This window comes from Diabrotica virgifera, chromosome 5 (genome assembly GCF_917563875.1).
Source record: "Diabrotica virgifera virgifera chromosome 5, PGI_DIABVI_V3a".
NCBI lineage: Eukaryota > Metazoa > Arthropoda > Insecta > Coleoptera > Chrysomelidae > Diabrotica > Diabrotica virgifera.
In genome coordinates, this window is record NC_065447.1 from 258,243,238 (window position 1) to 258,257,398 (window position 14,161).

The 14,161-nt window shown below is 32.3% G+C and overlaps 1 protein-coding gene across 3 annotated transcripts; it reads right to left on the reverse strand.

The window, feature by feature from the left end:
- Positions 1-770: 770 nt before the first annotated feature.
- LOC114324850 (uncharacterized) lies at positions 771-9,503 on the reverse strand. Of its 3 annotated transcripts, none has more exons than XM_050651164.1 (2): positions 9,344-9,503; positions 771-2,131 (listed from the first exon to the last, which is right to left on the reverse strand). In XM_050651164.1, the coding sequence occupies exon 2, from the start codon at positions 2,127-2,129 to the stop codon at positions 840-842; it is 1,290 nt and encodes a 429-aa protein (XP_050507121.1). In that variant the 5' UTR covers positions 2,130-2,131; positions 9,344-9,503; the 3' UTR covers positions 771-839. The 3 variants fall into 3 exon arrangements, with proteins under 3 accessions (XP_050507121.1, XP_028128533.1, XP_050507120.1); XM_028272732.2 differs by lacking the exon at positions 9,344-9,503 and adding an exon at positions 9,081-9,295; XM_050651163.1 differs by lacking the exon at positions 9,344-9,503 and adding an exon at positions 3,695-3,843.
- Between the last annotated feature and the right edge of the window lie 4,658 nt (positions 9,504-14,161).

The following is a 14,161-nucleotide window of genomic DNA, read 5'->3' on the forward strand; positions in this document are numbered from 1 at the left end:
AATAAATTTCTGAGTCACTCTTTACAAGATTTCTCCACGTATTAGTTCACATTCATCAATAATATTCTTTGTCTCAAATCCTGCAAGCATAATGGTCGCCTAAGGTAAACATTTGATGCTTGATAACTCCAAAGAAAACAATCTAACAGGTTGAGGTCCGGAGAACTAGCGGGCCACTCTATGAATCCTCTACATTCAATCCATCGATTTGGAAAATTTACCTCCAAAAAATGAAAATTCACCATAACCGATTATCATTAATATTTCAATACGATCTTTTTCACTTATATGAACCATTTTTACTACAACTTATTTCTGTCAATTAGTTCAGTATCTAACAGTTACCTACTATACTAAATTCAAATATGTCATGCAGTACATGTAAACATCAATTTTAGTCTACAGTATAGATATAGATTATAGATTGTACTTGTTTATTTCCTACTACGTTGTATTAATAGAAAAAATTATCTACAGACACTTTTTAACAAATTTTTTCTTCCAAATTTGGTATGTATAAATTAAAAATAACAAGTTAGTTTAAAATCTGCAAAAATATACAGGGTGTCCTATTTAAAGTAAATAAGTTAAGGGTATTTCTGGTGAAACCGGAAGTGTAATAGTAACCAAAAATATGTCATCAGATATCTTTTGTATCACTCTACTTGCATGCAAACTTTCATAAATATTGTTCTTTTCGTTTCCAAGATATTTTCTTGGTTCCATACTTTATCCCAACCTAGTATAAAACGTGAAACAAATTCATAAAATTAACATAAAAAACTAAGTTTATTTAAACTATATCACATATATAACAAAATATAAATAAATACATTAGACTAACAAGTAATTGTTAAAATCGCATTTTTTGCCTTCAATTTATCCTTTTTCAGTTCCTGCAATGTCATCGTTATACTGTAAACACTCTCGTTTCGATTTAGCAGCACAGGATGCTTTAATTTTCTTTCTTTAAACTTAAGCTCACAGAAGAAGCCTTTCTCTTTTGGACCGCAAAACTTTGCTTCCCATGTTACACGATCATCGAAATATTTGACATAGGTGTAGAAAACACCTTTTTCTTCATTCACCAGAAAAGCTTCCGGAATTGTGTGAAATGTCACAATAAACGATTCGAGGATTTTCTTGGTACCGTGTATCAGCTTAAAATGCTTACATATATGCTTGAACTGGCCTTCGAATGCGCAGCCTTCAATAGGACACTGATAGTCGCAGAAGGTACAGTTGATTTCGTGGTCTTTTAGTTCTGTGCTCAGAAGTTTTTGTGGACAGCCATACTTTTTGTATTTACAGTGAAGGAGAAACCTGCCAAAATTTTCTTCAAGGCTACTGTTTCTATACCCACAATCACACAGAAATATCGGAGGTCTTATACTGTTTCCGCATTGGGGACATGTTGTATAAGTGTCTCCATCAATCTCAGAGATTGCCCCCAAGCTCAGCGTACTTTTAGCTCGTTTAAATGTCCTATTTTTCAAATCTGATAAGGTAATAGTTTGTGCTCTGCTCAAAGATACTCCCTTTTTGGGATGGTATTCGTTATAACTGTATTTCCTATTAGGCATATATGGTAATGTATTTTCCATAGTCTCCACTTCCTCAAATATATTATCAAATTCGTCCTCATTGGTGTTCTCCTCTTCAACTTGTTGATTTAATGGAACAACCTCAATGATATCTTCTAATAAGTTCTTGTTTATAATAAAAGTACAATCTAAGAAGTTAACTTCACCCAAATCTTTTTCTATTTGTTCTATATTAACTACAATAGTTCCATCAGGCTTTACTGCTATATATTTTGGATGGCAAAGCTCATAATTTACACGTACCAATATATTGTAGTTGATCGCTTTTGCTATTTGGGCTGGACCTAAAAACCGTAGCCTCACCTCTAATCGTCTTCTTTCTTCAAGAACCGTTTGAGCTAAATATATTTCTTCTTCTACAAACAGGAGATGGTTTTCTGATGGTTCGTGAAGGTCAATGTCAAAATTGTTATGGAAGTGCAGTAGGTCTTCGTGGTTTTCTTCGAAGTGGTGAAGGATTTCTTCCGATCGGCCTTCCCAAGGACAGGAGTATTTCTTGTCTGCAGGGCAAAGGTATATTAACATTTCTGGAAATAAAGAAATTATTAGTCAAAAGGAAAAGAGGAATGGGAATATATCGTTTTTGTTGTTTAGATAGGTATAAAACTAATATCTGAATTGTATCTAAATTATTTGTCATATTCAAAATCACAAATGTTCTTTATGTTTCATATAACCTAATCAAACTTATACATCGTCCAAGATAATAATACCAATTTTTGAAGTAAATTTTGACCAATCATCATTTTGAAGTTCCAGAAACGTGGTTTTTTTATTTGGGGAGCAAGATATAATGAAAGAAAGTGTTTGATATTATGTTGGTCACCAAAAACTTCACAGGAGGGACAAAGTGCAATTCTGTGGCCACAAAGGCTAAGATCAATGGCTGAAAATAAACCTGAAGAGATATGAAAGTGGAATTTAACTGAAGTATTTTTTAACAGAAAGATGTTTGAACAATTTAAAACATTTTTTATAACTTTTCCTTTATCAAAAGTACGGGATGAGACCCAAATTCTGTTATGTGCATTGAAATCACCAAAAGCAATGTATGGGAGGGGAAATATTTATAAATAAATAAGTTGATTTCGCAATCAGATTATAGTGTAATGCGTAGTGTGTATGTTGAATATATGTCTTGTTACTTAGCAAAGTCGACTACCTAGTCTTTACAAAGAGACTATAACTGTATCCGAATGTCTGCGGTCCCTCATGTGAGTACCGATCCCGCAGGGAGAGAAATTATTTTTATTTATTAAATTTTTAATTAAGAAAAATTTCCTGCGCAGTTGGAATCCGAGCTCACAACCCTTGGATCCAAAGGTAGGCTCTCTTACCGCTGAGCCACAGAGGGGGAAATAATACTAAAAAATGCTACTGGATACCCAAATAATATGTGTACGTTACCAATCGGTCATAAACACATAGTCACTACATCAAGAAATAAAACGTAGATGTGATCTAGAAAAAATTGCCACAGCAAAAAAAATGACTACAGTATGGACCGACTGTAAAATTTCAAGAGCGTTAAAGGTGAGGTTAATCAACTGCATAATATTCCCAATACTGACCTACGAATGTGAATCTTGGACCTTAGAAAATCGGAAAGAAGAAAGATAGACGCCACTGAAATGTTCTGTTGGAGACAAATGCTACGAATTCCTTGGACCGACCATAGCACAAATAATTCAATTTTAAAAGAGATAAAAGTTAGCCAACGACTCTCCAGTAAAGTCCATCTCCAACAATTAAAATACTTTGGACATGGTATGAGAGCAAACACAGAAAACATAGAAAGACTCATTATACAAGGAAAGGAGGAAGGCCGAAGATCATGAGGAAGATCCCCAACAAGATGGATCGATCAAATTACGGGAATACGCAAAAGACCTATGCATGAGTTAAAAGAAATGACCAGAGACAGAGATCTTTGGAGACGGACAAGACACGACATCACGTCGACCTATACACTTCCTTCGGGTGGTCAGGATTGGAGAGAGAGTTGCCAGTGACCCAATGATCCTTTGAGGTTGAGGCATAGATAAATAAAAAATTGTATGTCTAGTAGTTTTAATTTTCTTATTACTGACCTTTAAATGAATGTAATTTATGTATTTTCTGCAATTTTCATCAAAAATTTGATGCAGTAACTGATAGTTCCAAACACAGTTCCAAAAAAATGTATTTCTATCCGTTCAAGACCTACGAATGTGATAACTGCAACTAAAATGTCTTTACGGTCATACTGTAGTTTATTTTGTTTACGTTAATTTAAGTTATTAAAAGTTACAGAAAAAACTTTACTACTTTATTTACAATTACCGCTCATTATCTGATACTAAAATACACAACAAAGGAACTTTTAAATAATTATCTTGCGATAAATATTTAAAAGGTCACATACAATATATAAATTTAAAGTAATTTATACTTAAACCTAGCAAACAATTTAATTAAAGTGCAAGTTCAGTGCTACTGGAATAATCGCAATTGAAACGATCATATACGATATACATAGATAAAATAGATAAAATTAGCAAAATATTCCGAATATATTGATCTTAGAGGAATTTAATATTTTTCGAAAGAACCGTTTCTAGTATGAGTTTCTTGGTGTCTCCTATATGAAAAATATGCAGACATATTTGATAACTTTAGTATCTTTTATGATTGCCTTTTCTTCTTCTCCTTCTTTTTGAGTAGAAATGACTCTGTCTTTTTTGCAATGTGTGTCCAGTAAGTTGTCATTTCATCGTTTTCGTAGTCTTCCCACTGATCTTCTTCCTATTGGGAACCGTCTATCACCGTCATTACTACTTTATTTGTTGTCATTCGGCTTATAAGATCTTACCATCACACTCTTCTATTCCTTAATGTTCTCCACGTTATGTACATCTTCGTCGTACATAGCTTTACGTCGTATATGTACATACATTTCCATCTATACTTCTACCTCTGTCCCATAGTGTCTTACCATCGATTTTTCTGAGAGTTTTACCTCCGCTGTATCGAGCATTTTATTTGTCCTCACTGTATCAGGTCGCGTTTCTGCCACGTATGTCATTATTGATGTTATAACCATTTTGTATAGCCTTTCAGTTTTTTTTTCGATAGTTTTATTTATCCACATTGTTCCATTTAGACAATCTGCGGCTTTTATGGTATTAGTAACTCTTCTAATTCTTATAATACCATATTTTTTGTAGGTTGGTGAGGAATCAGTCCCATCTCTTATATTTTTACATTTATATCTGCGTCTTCGTATGCCCCTCTTGTATTCTAATGTACCGTCTATAACATTAATTTCAGAGAAGATATTGCTAATCAGAATCATCTACACAGCCTCTACTCGACCAGCAATGAAATTGTTCCTTGCCATCAATTTGGATTCCTTAATAATATACCAAATACATTGTATAACAAATAATATAAATACCTTTCTAGAGAAGGACATAATATACTCAGCTATTTTCCTAGGCATAGCAAAAGCATTCGATAAAGTGTGGCACAACGGCTTGTTACTAAACTCAAAAGATATTTGTCTATCCACTATGTTAAGCTAATACAGTCATATTTGGAAGACAGAAAATTTAGAGTTAAACAGGAAGACGAATATTCAGAACTATGATCAATCAAAGCAGGAATCGTACAGGGCAGTGTTATGGGACCCATACTATATTTATTACATACCTGTGACATTATGGAAAATGTTCCTGATATGGAAAGTATTAAACTGGTTACATTTGTAGACGACACTGCAATACCTACTTACATTCGTTGAAACCTTCGAAAAAACAAATAGACACATCCAAAATGCAATGAACAAAATACGCATTGGCAATAATAAATGGCGTATAAAAATAATTAATGATAGGAAATCTGCCCATATCGATTTACAAAAAAAGAAATAACCAGCCAGTTAGGCTAAACAGTAAAATCGTCCTGTACAAGAAAACAGTTAAATACCTAAAGCTACATTTGGATAGCAAATTAAGGTGGCAGAAACACATCAGAAAACTGAAGAACTGAAACTGAAATATTAGAAATTATATTGGTTATTAAACAGAAGTTCATAACTTACAATTATTAAGAACATGATATTAGTTTACAAAAACAAATGCCCAGATATGGGCTGTAGGTACTAGTGAGAGTTACTATGCCTACCTTCAAAGAGTACAAAATCGAATACTATGGAATATAGTCAAGGCTCTGTGGTATATCTACAACAAAAATCTACATAGGGAACTTCGTATTCTTCTTCTTCTTCAATTTCTTAAAATCTCTCTCTATCGGCTCTGCGCGAAATAATTCTTCTACTGTGCAGCCACACCATTGTCTAATATTTCGCAGCCATGAAAGTTTTTTTCGACCAATCCATCTCTTTCCCTCCACTTTTCCTTGTATTATAAGGCGAAGCAGATGGTATTTAGGTCCTCTAATTATATGTCCGAAGTATTCTGTTTTTCTCCTCTTTATGATGCTTTTGAGCAGACGTTCTGAATTCAGCATTTGAAGAACATCTTCATTGGAAGTGTGTGAAACCCACGATATCTTTAGGATTCGTCGATAGCACCACAATTCGAATGCTTCTATTTTGTTTAGCATTGTGGTTTTTAACGTCCATGTCTCACAACCATACAATAGGATAGACCACACATAACATTTCAGCACCTTCTTTCGAATATTCATCGACAGGTTTCTGTTACATAAAACTGGTTTCCAGGTCATAAAAGTCTTCCGTGATATTTTGATCCTAGTTATTATCTCTTCATCAGAGTCACAATTTACATTTAAACAGCTGCCAAGGTACTTGAAATGATTTACCCGTTCTAACTCCTCTCCATCAAGAGAAAGCTGACCTAGATATATATTAATCTTTCCAACTGCCATCCACTTTGTATTTGAAATGTTGATTTTAAGGCATCTCCGATAACTTGCTTCACTGACTAGATTTAGTAGTGTCTGAAGATCTTGTAAATTTTCAGCAAGAATGGCTGTATCGTCAGCGTATCTAATATTGTTGATTACTTCTCCGCCTAGCCTTACTTCCTCTTGTCTGTCATCCAAAGCCTCCCTAAAGATTTCTTCAAGTACAGATTAAAAAGGATGGGTGATAAAACACAACCTTGTCGTACTCCACGTTTTATCGGCAGTTTTTCAGTACGACTATCTCCAATTTGGATAGAGGCTGCTTGATTGTAATATAGGTATTTCAGCAGTCTTATATCGTAGTGGTCAAGTCCTGCTGCCTGCAGGCAATCGAAAAGTGTATCATGTTGTACTCTGTCGAATGCCTTCTCGAAGTCGATGAAACAAACATAAACGTTCTTTCGGAATTCACAACTTTTTTGTAATAGAACGCGCATACAAAATAGTGCTTCTCTAGTTCCTAGACCATTTCTAAATCCAAATTGCTTATTACCCATTCTAGTTTCGCACAGAAGGAATACTCGGTTTTGTATAATACGTAAAAGTATCTTAAGTGTGTGACTCATCAAACTGATTAGTCTAAAATCGCTGCATTTGGTGGGCCTGCTTCTCTTTGGTAATGTTATAAACAGTGACTCCAACCAATCATCTGGTATTTTTCCTTCGTTGTAAATTTTGTTAAAGAAAGTAGTCAAGTAGGTAATGTTTTCCTCATCTAAAAGTTTAAGTAGCTCAACAGGGATTTGATCTGGTCCAGGTGCTTTATTGTTTTTGGCTTGTTGCATTGCTTTTATGACTTCTGACTTCAGTATACTGGGACCTCTGTCTAATTGGTTGTCACAGGTAATATTTGGAGCATTTTCTCGAGAAGCATCGTCTAAAAGGTCACTGATGTGTCTCTCCCATTCTTTGCACTGTTGTTCGTGATCACAAATTTTTCCGTCTGCGGTTTTAAGTACGTGAGCATTTTTCTGTTTCCTAATTCCGGAGGTATATTTAAGTTTCTTGTGGAGGTTAAAACTGTCATGCTTTTTTTGGAGGTCTTCTATTTCTTTACATGAATTCTCGAGCCAGGATTCTTTGGCCTGTTTAATTTTTCTTTTTATGAGTTTGTTGATTTCACGGTATTTGATAATATTTCTATTTTTGTATTTTCGTCGAACTTCCATCAGGTCTAGAATTTCTTGGTTCATCCAGTCATTTTTTGCCAACATTGTAGGTGTTTTTAAAGATTCCCTTACGTCCTCTAAAATCGAGTTTTGAATATCGTACCCACATTCGTTAATAGTTCTGTTTTCGTTTGATATATTTGATATTCTGTGCATTTTACTATTTATCTGCTGTGATATGAGTTCGCGCGTTTGAGTGTTTTTAAGGGGGTCGAGGTATATCTTACTAGGCTTAGTTGGCTTTGTTAGTTTCTTTAATTTAATTTGTATTTTGGAGCAGAGTAAATTATGACTTGAGTTTTTGATGTCGGTGCCGGGGTAAGTTTTTACTTCTTTAATATTGTTCCGAAATCGATGGTATAGTAACAATGGTATAGGAACTTCGTGTAGTAACAATTAAAGAAGAAATAAAGAAAATGATTGCTAAGGGTCAACAAATTCGACTTCTTAACCATGTAAAGAGGGAAGTGTTAAAACTGCTTGATAATCAAGACCTCGTCCACAGTCTCAACGCAGCAAACCTTTCAAACTTGTATTATAGTGATAAATATATAAATTTCAATACAAATTTGGCCAGTAGGACTAGCCAAAACAGTGAAGTATGCAACAATAATTATTAGAAATGTATAAACATTCTCAATTTCTTTGCAAAACGAAAATACAGCAGCTGCATAATACTCTGGTTAAAGCGGAGAGTGCAGGAAGAGTCTATACCGGTTTCGGAGATCTTTTTCCTCTCATCAGTAAACCCATATCCTCTTCTCTCCGCTTTAACCACTTACCATAGCTTAGGACCTTCCCGAATTGCAAAGAAAGAAATGTCACGGATAAACTAGGGCCATCTACCGGTCTTAATAATTATTAGATTCTAAGGGGAACCATTGGGAATACATAGGACAGTAAACTAGCACATTAGGTTAAACATAAAATGGCTAATCATATGCTTAGTTACATTGTTTTTTTACGAATACCGGATTGGAAGATAATTAAAGAATTTTCAAAAACTTGAAATGAAACTTGTAAATGATATGGACAGAATAGGAAAAAGCAGAATCAATAGTGTTACATATTATAATAAAAATTATAACCATCAGACAACAACATAACCAGTCTCAAATATTAGTGCATAATACATCTTTGGATTAGAAGATATAGTTGACAAGTTTAAATATATTAGATGCGCTATAAATGATAACCTAGATAGGGATGTATAAATGAAAAGATTCTATATTATGGTCTCTTCCTTTGCTCTAATAATACTATGACAATTGTAAAGCTTAAAAGACAACGTTTGTGATTACGATGAAGGCCAATGTCTACTAAACCTACCGAAAAACATTCATAAATGCAAATTATGTAAAAAATTCCAAAAACTCACCGTTAAATTGTTAATTTGTCGTAGGTATTTACACCAAAACGTCTGCGTTGAACTTGTATTAGATTAGAAAATACAATTTGAGCATTTCCTGATAACGAATTTTATGATTACACCTGGCGGGACCAGGAGGGATAGATAAAATGTATCTACGTTTACCTACAATTAGGCACACACGTTAATGTAGTGTGGAGGGTATGGTATGGTGCGAAATGTGTTTGCGAAACTTTAATAAACTGATAAGATAAAGACGAGTACCCACTTACTGTGTGATTAGCCATTAAACAGTGTTCTTTTAAAAATGCACATATTCACTAAAAATCCGAGACTACAATATTTAGTTACTTTGTAATATTTGTAACGACTTTTCTCTCTGATAGTAGCTGTATTGCCTGTATAATTCAGATTTTTGTTAGTTATAGTGTAGTTCTTAATCGTTGACAGCACAGCCTACACTCATTATCTCTTACAAAGTGATCTGACTCTATTTTCTGATATACTTCTCTGTGTGCGCTTATAATACAATAGAGTAGGTAATCCTGTTTAATCTTTTTGTTAGGTAATATCTATCACCTATTTTAGGGGAGTGCATATAGATTTTCACTTCGGAAAAATCAAACAAGATAGAACTTTTTGTAATTTCTTTAAGAAATATTTAATAAACAACATATCAAAAAGTTCTACTCGAGAAGTGGGTACTTCATTTTTTATTAAACAAATGAACTGCGAAATTAGATTTTTTTAAATAACTTCGAAAATATAAATTTTAGAAAAAAACTGACTTGACCATTGCAAAATTCAGAAAATTTTACAGAAAAACCATATATAAAGATTTTTCTAAAATTAAATCTGTAGCTTCTATAATTTTTTATTTTTAACGCTAAAGTCACCCTTCTCACAAACATTGGCGCACTGTAAATAGTGTACGGCGAAGCGCACGGTTGAGTTATTTTAATGTAATTCTTTAACTAATCGATTAAATGAAATTTTACAAATTGGACATTGGAAAGAAGAATAATTAAACTATCTTATGGTTATAATAAAAAGAAATAAAATATATGGGCATAAGTACGGTGTGGGCTGAAAGTGAGACTTACATGAATTTTGTTTTAAAATGATTTAAAAATGTGTAACTAATTTTTCTTATAAAACTGTAAATTTTGCACAACTTACCTTTCAAACATCTTACTAAACGATGTTTTATTAAAAAAAAAATCTCAAAAATTTAATTCAAATGATACGACGTCTCAAAAAATGTAATTTTTGAAAATTTTATCTTTTTACAGAATTAACACCACTTTAAGACGGTATTACTCAAGTTTGAAAAAATCTATTACAGTTTTGTAGGTGTTTTTTCAAGATTAGAATGTAGTCTTTAAAATGCACTAAATTATTTTACTTTAGAAATGAAATAAACTCTTCCTTTTTAAGAAAATTAAGAAAGATAACAAAAATGTAATAGTCCAGGGCGCATCTGTTTTGAGATGGACGTTAAAAGGTGACTCAAATTTTTTTGCAGAAATTGCTTGAAAATAAATCAAATAATAATATTTGAGTTATCCTCCCTCTGAAAAAGAACCGGAACATTGTTTAAATAATCAAAATGTCAAAAAATTAAGGAAAAATTCGATTTTGTTTTTTCGTTTTTTGATTAACTGTAAAAGTATTCATTTCCGAGAAAAGTTTTTACTGACATAAAAGTTGCGTAATTAAATTTCCTACAATATAGAATTGGTCAAAAATTTTAAAAATAATCACCCTTGTTGCAAAACAGCAATAATTGCGAAAAAACAATACAAAAACAAGTATTCGCATTTTACGTTTTTCAACCATTTATGCTATACTTAGGACCTTGATATTTCACCCTGAAAAACTTTATGATACAGTAAAATAATACTGTAAACTTTATTAAGATCGGTTCTATAGATGTTGCAAAATAAATTTTGCAATCCAGCTTTCGCAAAAAAATTCATTTTTTCAAAATGTTACAGGACTGAAAATAAAGCAGATAGCAAGTTGAAATTTTTTTTTCTTATAGAAGTGTACTGTACCTTTCATCTGCAATTTGCAAAATTAAAATCGATTAATTACCACGGCGTCAGGAATTTTTTTAAATAAACATTAATTTTTGGTGCTACGCGCAGGACAGCGGTGTTCGATTCACACAAGTTGATTTCCACCAAAATTTCTTCTAATCTTTATCTAATATATTATTTTCTTACTCTACTCTATACTTTGTTGTATTTTAATATTTTAATTCCACAAAAATCAAACTAATTTTATTATTGTTTGTGAAATATTGTTTAAACAATTGCATATGTATAAAAAAATAAACTTTTTTTCTGTAAGTTAAAATATAATATAAACAATAAAGTTTTTGCTAATAAAAGTGTTATTTCAAAGGATAGAGTACTTATGTGTTTTTATTTTGAAACAAACAAAGTTCTTTATTTATACCGACATGTAATAAAAATTAAAATGTATCAATCATTATCAAAGGTCATTGGAATGCCCAATAAGAGCAAACTATCCGCTGTTCTGCGCGTAACACCAATAACGAATGTTTATTTTAAAAAAATTTCTGACGCCGTGGTAGTTAATCGATTTTAATTTTGCAAAATTACAAATGAAAGGTACAGTACACTTCTATACACAAAAAAATCTCAACTTGTTATCTGCTTTATTTTCAGTCCTGTAACATTTTGAAAAAATGAATTTTTTTTGCGAAAGCTGGATTGCAAAATTTATTTTGCAAAATCTATTGAACCGATCTTAATGAAATTTACGGTATTATTTTACTGTTTCATCGTATTATTCTTGGTGAAATATTAAGGTCCTAAGTATAGCATAAATGGTTGAAAAACGTAAAATGCGAATACTTGTTTTTGTATGTGTTTTTCGCAATTATTGCTATTTTGCAACAAGGGTAACTATTCTTTAAATTCTTAACCAATTCTATATTATAGGAAATTTAACTATGCAACTTTTATGTCAGTACAACTTTTCTCGAAAATGAATACTTTACAAGTTATAATCAAAAAACCAAGAAAAAAATCGAATTTTTCCTTCATTTTTTGATATTTTGATTATTTAAACAATGTTCCGGACCTTTTTGAGAGGAAGGATATCTCAAATGTTATTATTTGATTTATTTTCAAGCAATTTCTGCAAAAAAATTTGAGTCACCTCTTAACGTCCAAATGTGCTAATATTTTTACAGATGAGCCCTGGTCTATAATACAAAAACCGAAAATTACCAGCTAAAAAATTGTTTATACAAAGTGATCAAAACTTTTTTCTGTAAAACTTAACTAAACTTTAATAATAAACTTGAACAATAATAAATGTTCAACAAAAAAAAAATTTTTAGTCCTTTACTTACAGTATGTCTGCGTAACTTGGAACCTATTGATAACTTTTTTTTATCAGTCTTACAAAAAAAAGTTATTCTTTATAAAATACTCTGCATCGTATATAATCTAAGATGCAACCATCAAATATAAAATTTTATTAATTTTATACGAGGTATGTCAAAAAATATGAATTTCACTCAAGAGTAAAGTACGTTTATACAGTAAAACCTGTCAATAACGGTCACTAAAAATGACAAAATTATTGGCCGATATAAAAAGGTGGCCGCTAATACCAGGTTTTGTAGTCCACAAATTTTGGTTTGAGGAACTTTGAAACTGGCCGGCTAGTCCAGGTGGCCGGTTTTGACAGGTGGCTGTTAACACAGGTTTTACTGTAATTCACAATATCGAAAATTGTTATAAAGAAAAGTTGTTTGGAATTAAAACACATGTTTCAGTGTTCAATTACATCCTTCTAATTAAAATATTGTGAATAATAAAGACACTTAACTCTTAAGAAAAATTCATATTATTTACATACCTCGTATAAAACGAAAAAAGTTTGATATCTGATGGTTGTATCTTAGATTCTAGACCAGATAGAGCATTTTATGAAGAATAAATTTTTTTCGTAAAATTGATAATAAAAAAGTTTCCCATGTGGTACCTAGCTACGCAAACATACTGTATAAGAGCTTCTGTATAAGAATTTTCAAATTGTAATGCCATATTCGGATTCAGCATAACCAAAAACAAAATAGAAACATATTTGATCAAAGTCAAATGATGAATTCAACGATATTTTTAAAATTATTTATACAAAACAATTGTTATTGTTTAAACAATTAATAAACAATTAGCGGCCAAATCTGCGAGTAGAACTTTTTACTTTAACATGTATATAAGCTAACAAAAAAAGTTTTTGAAAAATATAAGCTTGTTTGAATTTTTCCGAAACAATGCATGTTTTCGTTCTAATTGCAATCCCCTATTTGTACAGATCCATCTTTAAACATGTGCCTTATGTTTTTTCTCTTCAGGCAATCGTTCTGCATTTTCCTTACACCTCCAGTTATTTTGTTTCCGAATATGCTATTGATGTAACTCCCATTACTGATCTCTATTTCACATGATTAAAGAGGAGGGTGAATGGTTAGTGATAGGTTCTGGTGGCAATAGCTATACCAAGTGGCTGCTGTTATTAAATACCAAGCAACGCTCTAGTTGACACACGTCGATAACACTAAAAACTGCGACTGGATGGGTGAAGGCGAGTTTCCAGTGCCTTATATCTGGAACCCTTTGGTTGAGGTATGGCAACCAAATCAGAAGAATTCCTGATCCTCCAGGTTGGAGGTTGGGCATATGACTAACTTCCCTACCTTTTACAAAACCATTGATATGAAATCCTAAGTTACCGATATGACGTGCTCGTCATCTCGTTTTATCCCTGGTACTATGTCATCACGAACCCGGGCGTTGAAGTCATCCATAGGACATACAGTCCATCTAATTTACTTACCGTTGCACGTCATTATCTACGCCAGAGATCTAAGTTGCCAAAGTATAAAAAAATCCTGAATCCATTTTAATTCAAATATATCACATAATTATTGTAAACGTGGATTATACAACAAAACAAATTATTATTCAATGTAAATAAGTAAAAACTTAAGAAATAGAAAACAAGAATTAAGTTACAATCTTTTAAGATTTGCAGTGCAAGCGTTT

Coding starts and splice junctions, on each gene's coding strand:
- LOC114324850 (XM_050651164.1), bottom strand. CDS start 2,129: ATGTTAATATACCTTTGCCCTGCAGACAAGAAATACTCCTGTCCTTGG.